This window comes from Sinocyclocheilus rhinocerous, unplaced genomic scaffold (assembly GCF_001515625.1).
Source record: "Sinocyclocheilus rhinocerous isolate Xijiao unplaced genomic scaffold, SAMN03320098_v1.1 scaffold921, whole genome shotgun sequence".
Classification (NCBI taxonomy): domain Eukaryota; kingdom Metazoa; phylum Chordata; class Actinopteri; order Cypriniformes; family Cyprinidae; genus Sinocyclocheilus; species Sinocyclocheilus rhinocerous.
In genome coordinates, this window is record NW_015640057.1 from 574,779 (window position 1) to 590,445 (window position 15,667).

Sequence of the window (15,667 nt, forward strand, 5' to 3'; positions counted from 1 at the left end):
CTTTTGTAATATTTTGAGGTGAACTATGACCTGGATATGTTATAGTGAGATTGACCCAGTTAGTCCTTAGACTCTCTAGTGCTCCATAATGCCCCATGAACCAGAAAACTGAAGCCAGCTACAGGAGATCCGGTTCCTCTTCCTCAAACGTCCTACAGAACTCTACGTCAACATGACTGTTTCCACCGCCATCTTCTTGATTGCTAGAATCAACCCAGCTGACATGGTTATTGTAAGGACAAAGAGCTTTATTTAGCATGTGACGTTGACTTTGCCTAATTGTGGGGCATCACTAAAGACACAATGAACTCTGGGAAACGTCCAAAGGAACCACAGTGAGAAGATTCCGATTTGAGTAGATTCTGTCGGGATGTGTGTGGAGGATGTCAACTGGATTTTAATCAGTGGGGTCAAAGTGCAAATGTCTTTGGCAGCTGCGGTACCATGGTAACACTGCAGTTGAGTTGGCATTGAAGGAGTCTTCAGTTACTGACGGCCTCGTCGATCGCATCGGCCACATCTGCAGCGCCATCCAGACTTCCTCTGGCACGCCAGATCTTCACTGTGCGGTCACTGCAGGGTGAAGCCAGATGAGCGTCAGAGTGACCATGTGTAACGGAATTGTAAAGAATGTAATAATAGTTCTGATTCCACTTTTATGCAACAATCCTGGATCCTAGCAGTGTGCTTTAGTACTTTTGAGGAGGAAACCCCCTCCAAATAATGAATCCTAACTGTATACAAAACAAGTACATATATTAAACTAAAACATTAAGCATAATATTTTTTGTAACAGTTTTTGATTTATTTATTTAAAAAATACATAAATCATTTATTGAGCACCATTGATTACAACAAATCTTACACATTTAATATAAATCTTTAAGTAATAGTCAGTAATAACACTGTCAGACCAACCAATTCATGAGTCTTGGTGAGCAATTAATTAAAAATAACTCTTTTTTTTTTTTATTGAATCAGTGGTCATGCTGTATTGTTGTAGTTTCTGTCCACATCAGTGTTGTCTTAGTATCATTAAGATACTATAGTTTGCATTAATACTTTGAATTAGTTTTTAGTTTTATATTTTCTGTTTTAATTTCAGTTAACGTTTTAGAAAATTTGGTTGTGTGTTTTGGTAAGTTTTATTATTATTATTATTATTATTATTATTAAATATGTCTATATAGTTTGAATTAATTTTCATTTCAGCTTCAGTTTGTTATTTTTGTTAAAGGGCACCTATTATGCAAAATCCACTTTTACATGGTGTTTGGACATAAATGTGTGTTGGCAGTGTGTGAACACAACCACCCTACAATGATAAAAATCCACCCATTCCTCATTTTTTAATCCCCTTTAAACCAAGTCAGTCTCACTAGGCCTGCCGTTTTGATTCTCTCGCAGTGTGACGTCATATTGTTTAGGCCCCGCCCACAGCGGCTGATTGACAGCTCTGCATTACTATAGTTTCCGCCCTCAGCGGTTGTACGCTGTCCTCCATTTTCTCCGCGCTCGAGCGGCTGTGACGTCAACAATGTCTCACAAGCAATCCCGATGCTCTGTGTTTGGATGTAAGACTGAACATAAGAGTCTTCATTTTCTCCCAACATCTGAGGTTGCTGAGGACGATGTGGATTACTTTCATTTTTCAAGGCAATGCGCCCCAAAATCTACCTAAATACGTGTATCACTCCAGACTCCTTTGTGAATGTCATGTTGTTATAGTGCTTAGCGTTTTAACCGTATTTGTGTGCGTACATTAAGTCTTTTTTAACTGATCAGCTTGTGAGATTAGTTTGCGTCATTCGTAGCGCGAGATTCGTTTGGCAGGTCAGCGCGGCTCGAGCATTTGGCTTCCCATATGTACGGCTAAACACCAGTTCTCTCGCTCTCAGTTATGTTGCTTCTACCGGCTGTTTACTGCTGTAGATATGCAATGCAGAGAGACGTATACACGACGCCCTCTTCTGGAGACGGGGCGGGAATATGCAGCTCATTTGCATTTAAAGCGACACACTCCAAAACAGCTCTTTTTTAGACACACCCCAAAAATAACATTTTCCAGCTGTTATAATAAATGATCTGTTGGGTATTTTGGGCTGAAACTTAACAGACACATTCTGGGGACACCCAAAACCAAAATTACATCTTGTAGAAAAATGTCTAATGTCTATAAAATGTCTATCATTGTTTATTACCATATATGTCGGTGCATATAAATGAAATGAAATCTTTGTGTTAATATATTGGAAAATATATGGAAAGCTAGGTTATTTTTACTAGACTTTTAATTAGGGATGCACCGATACCACTTTTTCCAGTACTCGCCCGATACCGATACTTTTATTTTTGGTACTTGTCGATATCGAGTACCGATACCGATGTATTTTACTTTGAATATGCTTTGCAACAATAGCTGTTGAAATGAGGGTTCTCTGATTTCAGAGCAAATGACCCAGTTCAGCTCCAGTATGCACTATTTAGTTCTGAATTAGAACCAGTTCTTGATTCCCAGCCACAGTTTGATGTGTGTGTGTGTAACACTCACTCTGATGCAGTAAACAGATGGCTGCTGTTGGTTGAGATGCTGTTGATGGGGCTCTCGTGGCCTCTGAGTTCTCCCATCGGACTCAGTGTGTCCGTGTGCCAGAGTTTGAGAACTCCTCCTCTACAGCCGCTCAAAAGCATGGGAGACGCCGGCACGACACCCAGAGCACACACCCAGTCACGATGAGCGTTGGGTACCAGCTGTAGGACAAGCAACATGTCAACTCATCAAATCCTGGACAAACACAGTTTGAGCCCTGATTGATTGACTTCATGATGAGGTAATTAGCCTCTTCCTGATCTCATCCTCAGCACTGATTAATCAACTGATTGGCTAATTGTCCTTGTGGAAGCTACTACACTTGCATTATAATGTTGCTAGAGTGGCTCTAAGAAGTATTTGGACACTTAAGCCACACTTTAGAATAAATGTGAATTTAATTTGTGTGTGTGTGTGTGTGTGTGTGTGTGTGTGTGTGTGCTAGGGGTGTAACGGTACACGTATTCGTACCGAAAATTTTCGGTACGGGTCTTTCGGTTCGGTACGCAGGTGAGTGTAAGCATTCCTTCCTCTTTCCTACTAGTTTTAATGTGAAATAAACATGAATTAACATCTCATGCCTCATGTAATCGCTCAATCAGTGTTTCACTTGCAGAAAGATGTGATTAAAACGATTGGTAAACAAAATGTCACTTAGCATTTCATTTACCTCAGACAAGTCATCAGTGTCTACAGCTCGTCAGTTCACCAGAGAAATTAAGTCTAGAGAAGATTTCACAAAATATAAGACTATATACTTATTATATTTTACTTTACCTGTTAGTGATGTCTTAATTACTTAATGTAGGCTATATTTAAATAAATCGTTTATAAAACAAGTTATGACAGCCACTGTGTAAATGATTATATTTCAACAGCAAATAGAAATGTTTTTTCAAACATAAAAGCCAAAATTGACAGAAGTCAACCTTGAGATACGAAATTGACAAAATCATAATTATGAGATAAAAAATTTAGATTTTTTTGTACTTGGCAGAAATGGCCTATCATCTATATCCGCATCGCGGATAAAACTCAACTGTTTAACTCTAGGGGAGTTGGAAAAGCAGCCTATTTTCAAAAATAGTGGAGTGTTCCTTTAAGGAGTTGCAGAAACCCTGATGAGTAGGCATATAGTATACAAATCATGTAGCAGATCTAGACAGGTGGTGCTGGGGGAGGTGGAGGGTTTCAGACGAATCTCAAATGCATCCGCAGCAAAATCATCCAATTACATGAATTAACATCTCATGCCTCATGTAATCGCTCAATCAGTGTTTCACTTGCAGAAAGATGTGATTAAAACGATTGGTAAACAAAATGTCACTTAGCATTTCATTTACCTCAGACAAGTCATCAGTGTCTACAGCTCGTCAGTTCACCAGAGAAATTAAGTCTAGAGAAGATTTCACAAAATATAAGACTATATACTTATTATATTTTACTTTACCTGTTAGTGATGTCTTAATTACTTAATGTAGGCTATATTTAAATAAATCGTTTATAAAACAAGTTATGACAGCCACTGTGTAAATGATTATATTTCAACAGCAAATAGAAATGGTAGGCTATAATTTAATTTTAATTTGAGTGTTGATTATTATAGTTAAAAACAAATAGTAATTAAATTTAAGTTTGGGCTCTGTTGTTAATTGTAGCCTTATAGTAAAGAGCTCCCTATAGTTTAGTTTTTTATAGATTTTTTTTTATTTTATGAAGTAGATTTAAAGAAAATTTTAATTCTAATTGAATTTATTTAAAGAAAGAGCAATTTTTCAGTAAAACAGTACTGAAACCGTACCGAACCGTGACGTCAAAGCCGAGGTACATACCGAACTGTAATGTTTGTGTACCGTTACACCCCTAGTGTGTGCATTTTTTTTTTTCTTCTAGTTTTTTTTTTCAAACATAAAAGCCAAAATTGACAGAAGTCAACCTTGAGATACGAAATTGACAAAATCATAATTATGAGATAAAAAATTTAGATTTTTTTGTACTTGGCAGAAATGGCCTATCATCTATATCCGCATCGCGGATAAAACTCAAACAGTTGAGTTTTACCGTTTTCGAATCCATTCAGCCGATCTCCGGGATCTCTTTGGTCATTTTTAAGCGAGATGCTAATGGTCTAATCACATTCAATGATCTATGCTAAGCTACAGCTAAAAGTGCTACCGCCAGACCCGGAGATCGGCTGAATGGATTCGAAAACGGTAAAACTCAACTGTTTAACTCTAGGGGAGTTGGAAAAGCAGCCTATTTTCAAAAATAGTGGAGTGTTCCTTTAAGGAGTTGCAGAAACCCTGATGAGTAGGCATATAGTATACAAATCATGTAGCAGATCTAGACAGGTGGTGCTGGGGGAGGTGGAGGGTTTCAGACGAATCTCAAATGCATCCGCAGCAAAATCAGCCAATTAGCTTGTGCCATGTAGTAAATTATATGATTTATAATTCCAAGCAGATTGCATATACATATTTGGTGAGAAATATTTACTGTTTAATCATGTATTCATGTATACTTTTGTCAGTATAGGTGGCTATACCTGCTGTAGGTCCTTGCGGGTCAGGTTCCATTTCTTAATGCCGTTGTCTCTGGAGCCGCTAAACAGACAATCTCCCTGAACCACCAGGGACTCGATGCCATCGTAGTGGGGCGGTTCGAAGTTATGAGTGGGGCTGATACTACCTACAGCACCCTCTGTCACATCAAACATCTGCAGAAACAAATCACACATCTAATCACATCATATATATTGAGATTTCAAGTTATAGGGACCATATATGCTCAGTCTAAAGGCCACTGCAAACAGCATCAGTATATCATGTAACAGGAAGTGGACAGGTACATTTACTCATTCACTGCGCATCACATCAGTACACAAATGTGGCTCAAAATAAACTTTACATGCTTTTTGTTGTATAGAAAGCATCACACATAACATGTAAGGGCCACGTTGTGGCCATGAAATAAGAATTTGTTTCCACAAATTATTAGGGAAGTATTTAGTACAACATGGAAAAGATTGAACTAAAACAAGGCCACAAAAGGGCCTTTCGCACCGCAGGAACCTTTTCATAGTACCAGAACTAATTGTGGAACTACCCACTTTTTGGCGTTTTCGCACCGCCGGAACTGGGAGCGATTTTAGTACCGGACTGCCTTTTTCGCAGACCTAATAGATATGTTAGATAATCTGTTACAAAAAGTTAGAATGAAATGTAGATGGTTTTTATAAATGTGTATCCTAGCCTGTCCCAAGATTGTGACCTTCCAACAAATAACATCTTACAGCTTACTTTTGGCATAATCTGTTTAATGATCAGTGTATTCATTATAGTTACTAAGAGTAACTAAAAGTACTAAACAGTATTTAATTTTAGTAGTATGTCGTTTTCAAACTATATTAAGACATTTGGGGCCAGATTCACTAAACGGGGCAAATTAGTGTTAGAGTGCAATTCCATTAAAGCGCAGATGGGAGGGGAAAATTCTGCAGGTGATTTACTAACAATGCACACAATAAAGAACACAATAATGACAGCGCAATCTACCAAGAGTAGTGCAAATTGCCGCCTGCTTTAAGACATGCTTTTTTGGCCGTTAAATAATGGTGCAAATACCAGTAATTTGATGAGTGCAAACATTAGTAAATCGCGTTGCGTAATTCATTTTAATACTCTCCTCCCATAAATTTTGCATTTGAAAGGGAAACTCCAGCAAATGCATATTCAGTAAGGTCAGGTGCAAAAATAACTGTGTCCACGCCTTTTCAGCGCTAATTCTTTAAATCCTGACAGTACTACTTTAACGCCAAAAGACTGTCTGCTCTGGCGCAAGCAGTTAGTCAATCTGGCTCTTACACTCTAAAAAATGCTGGGTTAAATACAACCCAGTGCTGGGTAACCCAGCATTTTTTAGAGTGTAGAATTTTGGTAAGAGAGATGAAGATAATAATAACCTCAATAAAATAAACAAAAAATAAAAGAGCTCATAACTTGACTTCCTGAGAATGATAGTTAAAATGGTCTGAAGATTGAATTTCAGGCTCCATTTTGCACCCTAATTGTGGAAAGTGCCAGCTAACGTTTTCAAAATGACCACTGCAGATAAATATACAAACCTTGATGTAGTGATCCTTGGAGCCCGTGATAACTAGATCCTGTCCATTCCCAGTCTGATCAACAGTCAAGCACATGACCGGACCCAGATGACCCATCAGTTTCCCGGTACACACAAATCTGACAGAAAGAGATGGAAAACAAGTGAAAGAATTAGATATATGATGTAGCAAATAAATGAAATAAAGGATGCTGGGCCAAACTTATACCGTCTCAGGTCCCACACACGAACAGAGTTGCCTGCGGCAGCATAGAGAACAGTTCCAGACGGGTTCAGAAAGATCTGGTTGATCTGGTTCTCGCCGGCCGGGATGGTCACGGTGCGGTTCGTACTGGCTGCACATGTGTCACCAGTGTTCACCAGACCCGACGATCTGAAGGTAGAAATGCACAATCACAGACTGAGAAAATATAAATAATACCAAATGGCCATTTTAAATTTAATTAATACATTTTTAATTACTTCATGTTTTTACGAACATTGTCTCAAGCAGCATCACAAGTAACGTTAGTTAAGTAATCAGATTTTTTTTTCAAGTAGCTAGTAAAGTAACACATTACTTTTTTTACAGTACAATTAAATAGATCTGAGTTACTTTTTCAAATAGTAACGCCACTTACTTTGTTTTCCCATTTATTGACTGACAATGCCTTTGTTGCTGACCCTTGATGATCCAATTCAACCATACTAAGCAAAAATGACTAAACATAACATTTATGTTTGATTTTTTTTCTTATTGCTGAAGAGTGCTGAACTTTCTTTTTCCTGCACCCTCTACTGTACAGATGTGAATTTACATTTCCTTCAGCCTGAGGCTTATTCATTTCACTTTTGGTGTGAAAGGGCTTTTACATTTCCCAAAGACATAACTTTTTATATTAAAAATAAACAAGCAAGCCCAGCACAAATGAGAAAAAGTAACACAAGAGCAATGTAACACATTATTTTACATAAAAATAATTAACACAATATTGTAATGCATTACATTTAAAAATAACTTTCCCCAACAAAGGTCATCTGATGCAAATTTGATAAAGACCCAAACAAAGCTGTTGAATAAGTCAAAATAGAATGTTTTCATTTCACATTTTTAATTAAATTTTTTTTGTGCTTTAAAGAAATACACTTATTTTGTTGTGTTGACTAACATATTAAAGAACATGTAAAGTACTTATAATTGGATAGGGTTAGGATTAGTGTTACTTGCATGTAATTATGCATAATTTATGGTTATTATAATAGTAAGCACATGTAACGTGTAACAAGGACACCTTAAAATAAAGTGTTACCTACATTTTCATTTAATTGCACTTATGTAATTAAGTGTTCAAAAACATGACATGTGGTATTGGTATTCTGATAATCCTAATTTGAAGAATGCTTGTAGTTTCTTTGATATGCACGTTAGGTTGGACAGGTACTCACGTGAGTGTCCGGATGCACTTTGCGGAGTCACGGATGTCCCAGACTTTGATGTAGGAGGTGGAGACCGTGAACACCAAGCTGGAGCTGTAACGCACAGATACCACATTGTTGGGGTGGCCGCCTAGAGACATGATCTCCTGTCCCGTGACCAGGTTCCACACCTTACAAGTCCGGTCTGAAAGCGGAAACAGGGCCAGTTTATAAAAAGTGGTTAGACCAATTATTCTTACTAAGAAGTACTAAAAAATTAAGGAACTGGAAGGGTTAATCTCATAACTTTCTGCTCTTGGTAACTCTGGAACTGCCCTATCCTGGTTCACTTCCTACCACTTCCCACATCTCCAGTACTGCCTCTGTCTCACACGGTGTTCCCCAGGGTTCTGTTCTTGGGCCTTGACTGTTCATCATGGCTTTAACTTCCATTGCTACACACACAACTTTACATCTGTTCTCAGTGCACTGCTCCTTTCCCCACAAACTCTGTATCGGCTTGTATCGATGACATAAATGTGAGGATGAGTAGTCATTTTTTTCTCAAACTCAACACTGATAAAATAGATCTACTTATTGCTGGTCCTTTTCAATTTGCATCCTGTTTCTGTGCTGACAGTGTTAATATTGCTGGAGTGCTGGTTTGACTCCTTCAATTCTCTCTTCTATGGCTTACCTATCACAACAATAAATAAGCTCTAATTCATTCAGAACTCCACCGCTAGGGTTCTCACATACCAATAAACTCTCTCCACATAACTTCTACTCTACGCAGACCACATCGGCTACCCATTCACTTACATATTCAATACAAGATTCTTCTTATCATCACATTCAGGGCCTTCATGATCTTGCCCCCATACATTTCTCACCCACCCTCATGAACTGTTTTCATGCTATGTTATGTTAACTATGCTCAGTGTATTGTCACTGTATTGTCTCTTTGCCTGCTGTTGTGTTTACTAAAGCAACCTGGTTGGATAAGCACAACATAATCATACTAGCATAAACTATATAATGAATGTTGAACGGTGTTCTGACCTTTTGACCCAGTGAATAGGAGGTCATCTGTGGAGTCAACACACAGTACAGCTTTACTGTGACCCTCGGCTATATGAATACACTGCAGTGAGCCACCACGACTGCTCTTCGACACAGGAACAGGGTTGATGACACCTCTGACGCATGTCAAAAAAATCAACAATCAGTAGATTCCTCCATTAAATCTTGTGTATCGAGACATTGTCTTCTATCCAAACATTGCAGCAAACAGTGTCATAAAAATACTTTCCTGATTACCTCTTTACCTGTATATTTATCTATATATTTCATGTAATCAAATGTATTAGACAATGGAAACAGGCAAAACAAAGCGTAGTTTTGAAGACTCTGAGTGGTGGTAATATCTCCAGAAGTGTCCATCCCACCAACATTTCTCCCACAGCAAATCAGAATCTCATGCAGGATGTTTTAACAAAATACCAGACAAACTTTCAATAAACTGTAGCCATCTCTAACATCAGCTAAGCTCAATGTTTATGAACAATTAACAATTAAAAAAACCCACGTTTGTCAGGAGGTTTTCTAAATAAACAAACAATCAAAAAGAGAATACCATGAAGAAGACAAATTCTTTTATGGCACTGTATGATTTTTCAAAAATAGTTTATGAAACAAGTACGACAGGGCAAGCATGCCAATACTGTCCAGAAATGTATCTACATGCAATGAAAAAAACATGTCTGATGCAAAACCAAATAGAAAAACTAAAAGAAATCAGAAAGTTGAATTGGAGTGGAGAGGCCTGTAAAATCCCTTTTGTTTGAGAAAAGAACAGGGAAAGACTGAAGCACAATAAAATTTAAACCTAAACCCAAACAATCTCATTTATAGTCACATTCATGTATTTTCTAGTATATATATATGTTACAAATATATATTAATTGTGTACATGTTATTACATAATTTGGCAATAATTAATTAATTAATAATCACCCTAATTCCTGTCGATATAAAAATTCTATTTAAAAGCAGTTTAAATACACATTCCCAAATTTTAAACCAGAACAGATGATGATGTTAACTTTGCCCACTTTGGTCCTACAGACTATGATTTACTGATACAGTCTTGTCAGATGCATGGAGACATTATGCTGGGTCCCGCCCACAGGGTGGAACTCACTCTAGGCTCCTCCCATAACCACTGAAAACGTCTCAGGTTACTTATGTAACCATGGTTCCCTGAGTAGGGAACGAGACACTGCGTCCTCTAGGGGTCGCTATGGGGACGCCTCGTCGTGACCCGTGTCTGAAGCATACATTGATTTATTTTTTAATTTTTTTCCTTGGAAAACGCTCGCAGTGCACGCTGATTGCCCCCTCGGAGACATCGCGTGTTCCCATGAAAGGGAACACTTTAAATACATGCACATTCACATACTCACAAATACCCACACACAGAGAAATCTGTTATTCAATTAACATATGAAAATAGTCTAATTTAAATGCAAATTAAAAACCAAAACACTTCAGATGCAAATAATCAGAGTAGTCAGCATTTGTAAGGCAAAAACTTCTCGTGGCCTCAGTTTACATTGTGTTATGTAAGTTCTAGAGAAAATATTATAACTGAACTGGTATATCACTCTGCAGGTCAACAGAAGGATTTTAGTTTCCGTCTTGTGGTGAAAAACATTGGCCTGGTCATCCCCTTAGAGACATTTAATTTTGTAAGGACACTTATTTGTTTTAGACTACTGTTCATTGACTACCATGCGACAAGTTCTGCAGGGCAAAATCTATGACTACTGTACTTTCAAAGCAAAGCCAATTTGGCATTTTGTGGCCACTTTTTATGTGGACTGCTAATAACACGACTATTGACAATACTCTGAATTAGAAAATGCCATGTAAATACCATTTTCTGGATTACTGAAAACAATCATTTGTCTAAATTGGAGTTTCGACCCCCTTCTGAGCTGTACACAATATGCGATTAATTCTCATTCTTCTCATTCTTAATAAAGCCAGTAGTGTGATTATTGCAAAGTAAAGTGGCGTTTGTTTGACGTGTTAGGGTAAGAGTCAGAGAACATGCTTCTTCAAAACCTGATTTTTTTTCTTATCTTATATGCCAAACTTTCTACATACAATACTGTTTGCAGTATTCTGTTTCAAAGGAGATCTAAAAAAACAACAACAACACAAACAGGCAGACACCAAAACCTCCAAAAACTGCAGTAGTAACTTTCTGCCACTGGGGAGTGCTAGCTCTTACTGTGTGATCTCTTTGGCTTTGGCCTTGTCAGCCAGGGATTGTCCCCTGTCATAAGTCTTCCTGCGAGACAGAGGGGATGGTTCCAGGACTCTCTTTTGCCCACCTGCTGGAAGTCTGTTGCCAGAGCTGCTACTTTAAGATCCATTTGCAACGTGAAAGACAGAAACATAAAATAAAACACAAGTACTGAAAAAAAAAAAGACACAAACATAAAATGGCCAGCATGCATAATAAAAGACATATCTGCTACTTCTGACAAATAGATATTTTGAAAATATATGCTACTTTTGACAAACAGATATTTTGAATATACTGTATCTGCTACTTCTGACAAACAGATATTTTGAAAATATCCGCTACTTCTGACAAACAGATTTTTTTAATATATCGGCTACTTCTGACAAACAGATATTTTGAAAATATCTGCTACTTCTGACAAACATATTTTTTGAATATATCCGCTACTTCTGGTAAACAGATATTTTGAATATATCGGCTACTTCTGGCAAACAGATATTTTGAATATATCGGCTACTTCTGACAAACAGATATTTTGAATATATCGGCTACTTCTGGCAAACCGATATTTTGAAAATATCGGCTACTTCTGACAAACAGATATTTTGAATATATCGGCTACAAACAGATTTTTTGAATATATCCGCTACTTCTGGCAAACCGATATTTTGAAAATATCCGCTACTTCTGACAAACAGATATTTTGAAAATATCCGCTACTTCTGACAAACAGATTTTTTTGAATATATCGGCTACTTCTGACAAACAGATATTTTGAACGTATCTGCTACTTCTGACAAACAGATATTTTGAAAATATATGCTACTTCTGACAGATATTTTGAAAATATCTGCTACTTCTGACAAACAGATTTTTTGAATATATCCGCTACTTCTGACAAACAGATATTTTGAAAATATCTGCTACTTCTGACAAACAGATTGAATATATCGGCTACTTCTGGCAAACAGATATTTTGAATATATCGGCTACTTCTGGTAAACAGATATTTTGAACATATCTGCTACTTCTGACAAACAGATACTTTGAAAATATATGCTACTTCTGACAAACAGATATTTTGAATATATCGGCTACTTCTGGTAAACAGATATTTTGAACATATCTGCTACTTCTGACATACAGATACTTTGAAAATATATGCTACTTCTGACAAACTGATATTTTGAAAATATCCGCTACTTCTGACAAACAGATATTTTGAAAATATCCGCTACTTCTGACAAACAGATTTTTTTGAATATATCGCTACTTCTGACAAACAGATATTTTGAAAATATCTGCTACTTCTGACAAACAGATATTTTGAAAATATCCCTTACTTCTGGCAAACTGTTAGAGCAAACCTGAAAAATTCTTCACAGCTGGTAAACCTTTCAAGTGAAATGTGATTATTCAGGTTTTTTCAACTTGTAAATGGGAAAAAAGTAAAACGCTTTCATGCAACTTAAAATGTTTGGAATGCTTGTCAGACATTTCTATTCAGATTTCCAACATAGATGTCTGCCTGTCATTTACTTAATACAACTTGTCTCAGCCTGTTGCTGTAGATCATCACAGTTGTGTTATTTTTGACCACACTCCCTTGTAAAAACTGTGTACAGCTCTTCCCGCTAGATAAGTAGTCCCCATGGCTTACTATGCTATTGTCATCTAGCATCCAGTAGTCCAAGTTCCAAGAGAAATAAAAGTTATTATAATAAAATAGTTAGGTCCAAAAGTTTTTACCATCAGTACCAAACAAAGTTTTGTTGTTTAGTGTTGTTAGCCACTCAGAACACGTGGAACCGCAATGCAATTCAAGTGAATAACACCCTATATTAGAGAAGACCTTCGGTGATGTTATCTGTATTAACAGCTACTGTAAACTGAAAGTGACCAGATGAGATCAGCCCTAACAAGGTACAACATTTAGTGAAAGAAAAAACATTGTAAAGTAAACATAAAACAGGAGTAGCTAGTTCATGCATGACGTGAGGTGGAGCAGTTAGTAAGCGCTCAGCATTTAGTCAGCAAGGTTTAAGATTACTATATACTTACATACTGCCCATTCTAGAGGACAAGCCAGCAGCAGGGAGCATGTAGTCCCGATCTCTGACTGTATTTCCAGCTGACTCCAGGTCTCCAGCTCCCTCGAATGTCTCAGCCATTGGGTGTAGAGGAACGGAGAAGTCTCTTGTTGGTGTGTCGGGGCCAGAGTCACAGTTGTTTACATAGAGTAACTCCATCTGAGTAGTGGTCCTTCTTCGGGCCTTTGCAATTATTGCAAAACAAATGGTCGTGGTTAGTTAAGTAAGGAACAGGAATTGGTTGTCATTTAGCAAAGCTTTCATCCAAAGTTACTTATTAGGTTCAGTCCAACTGAGATTAGGGGTCTCAATAAAGGTCACATTGATCCTAGCTCATGGATCACCCTTTGAATGGTTTGCACCTAAAATCGCTTGATAACCAAGCTTTGGGTAAGGTAAAATTAAGGTAATTTCTCCCATACCTTAGTCCTAGATTTAGTCTCGCCACATAACTTCATGAGGTCTGAGGCCAGGGTGCTGAATTATGGGAAAAGATATTGACTTAGGTTTGCTCATTCAATGAAGCACAGTAATGAAAACAAACATATTTGTCATTAGCAGATTAACTTACTTTCCTTCCACTGCAGGACTTAGGGTCGACTCGTCGCTACTACTGTCATCACCATTTTCTAATGTAGAAAAAGAAATAAGAGAGTGTACATTAAAAGAACCACAAATGGGGCATTTAATTTACATCAGAAGAATTCCTTGGAAGGACTTGCAAAATTGTTGAATTAAGGCAAAATCACGCCAACGCTGTTATCTGTGATGTTGAAAAGAGGCTTTTGAGAATGTGGTAGTAAAAAAAAAAAAAAAAAAGCAAATGAGGATAAATTAAGCATAGCGCTACCATGCTAGTTTCCTTAGTTGCCGTGAAACGCTGATCCAAACCGGTTTCTGATATCAGCTGTGACCAGAAAGAGGCTATCATCAAAGTTAGAGCAAAAAATGTTGTGGAGAAGAGGAATGAGGGAGCACAAATGGTAAACCATTCAAAAAGGAGGGAAAACATTAGTCGTACATGGTCTGGTAGAGACGCTTGTTTTCCTGCTGCCAAACTTTGATGTATGTTAATGCTAATAAGTAGCTGGTTGCTAGCTGGGGATTGATGTTTTAATATGGTAAGAACCGGTAGAGGAGGTGAGGACAGATGAACAGAAGTCTCATGCACCTGCGGACGTGACCGCTAGTCTGTGGTTAGTCCGAAGAGGTAGACCCATGCACTCATTACAGAGAGAGTGTGGCTACTGCCACCTGTAAAGTCACAAGCCAGGAGTGCTAAAGCAGGTTGGAAATAAACTTTGCAGGATGGTTGGTCCCCAGGAGCAGGGTTGAAGACCTATGGTTTAGACGATCTCTTCCAGTCTAAACAGGTGGTTCTTGGGCAACATAAGCTGCAATGTGGACCAGACTTAATGCTGATGGTGAGACCACAAACTAAACACACCATAGAGTTCTGCGTTGTAGTCTAGACCAGCTCATTTGAGTCCAAGTACAGACTCAGACCTGAGTAGGTTGAGTGCGAGTCAAGACAGAGACAATTGGAGGGTCGAGTCCGAGTCAAGACTGATTCCAAATGCTCCCAAGAATAGTGAGACATTGGCTTACACAACTCCATGACTAGTCAACACAGACCCAACACCCAACACCCAATCAACTAGTGGCAGAACTAATCAACTAGTTGGTGCAACTCCTAGATCAGGAGTAGCCAATACCGCTCCTTGGAGGGCTTAACTTCCTGCAGACGTCAGTTCCAAACCTGCTCCAACGCACATGCTTGTTATTTTCAAGTAATCCTGAAGACTTTGATTAACTATACTGAACAAAATTATAAACGCAACACTTTTGTTTTTGCCCCCATTTTTCATGAGCTGAACTCAAAGATCTAAGACTTTTTCTATGTACACAAAAGGCCTATTTCTCTCAAATATTGTTCACAAATCTGTCTAAATCTGTGTTAGTGAGCACTTCTCCTTTGCCAAGATAATCCATCCACCTCACAGGTGTGGCACATCAAGATGCTGATTAGACAGCATGATAATTGCACAGGTGTGCCTTAGGCTGGCCACAAGAAAAGGCCACTCTAAAATGTGCAGTTTTACTGTATTGGGGGGTCCGTACTGCGTCTTGCTTAAGACGCATATGGGAAAAAGC

The 15,667-nt window shown here is 38.0% G+C and overlaps 1 protein-coding gene across 1 annotated transcript in view; it reads right to left on the minus strand.

The window, feature by feature from the left end:
- Positions 1-15,667, minus strand: part of kif21a (kinesin family member 21A) — a 60,152-nt gene continuing 44,485 nt past the window's right edge. Inside the window, exons 24-34 of the mRNA XM_016568444.1 lie at positions 14,085-14,142; positions 13,936-13,990; positions 13,485-13,696; positions 11,406-11,537; positions 9,170-9,306; positions 8,138-8,312; positions 6,921-7,085; positions 6,714-6,831; positions 5,136-5,306; positions 2,552-2,751; positions 1-573 (exon numbers count right to left, since the gene is read on the minus strand). Of these exons, the coding sequence (XP_016423930.1) occupies positions 483-573; positions 2,552-2,751; positions 5,136-5,306; positions 6,714-6,831; positions 6,921-7,085; positions 8,138-8,312; positions 9,170-9,306; positions 11,406-11,537; positions 13,485-13,696; positions 13,936-13,990; positions 14,085-14,142 (1,514 nt within the window). The 3' untranslated portion in view covers positions 1-482. The remainder of the gene's footprint in view (positions 574-2,551; positions 2,752-5,135; positions 5,307-6,713; positions 6,832-6,920; positions 7,086-8,137; positions 8,313-9,169; positions 9,307-11,405; positions 11,538-13,484; positions 13,697-13,935; positions 13,991-14,084; positions 14,143-15,667) is intronic.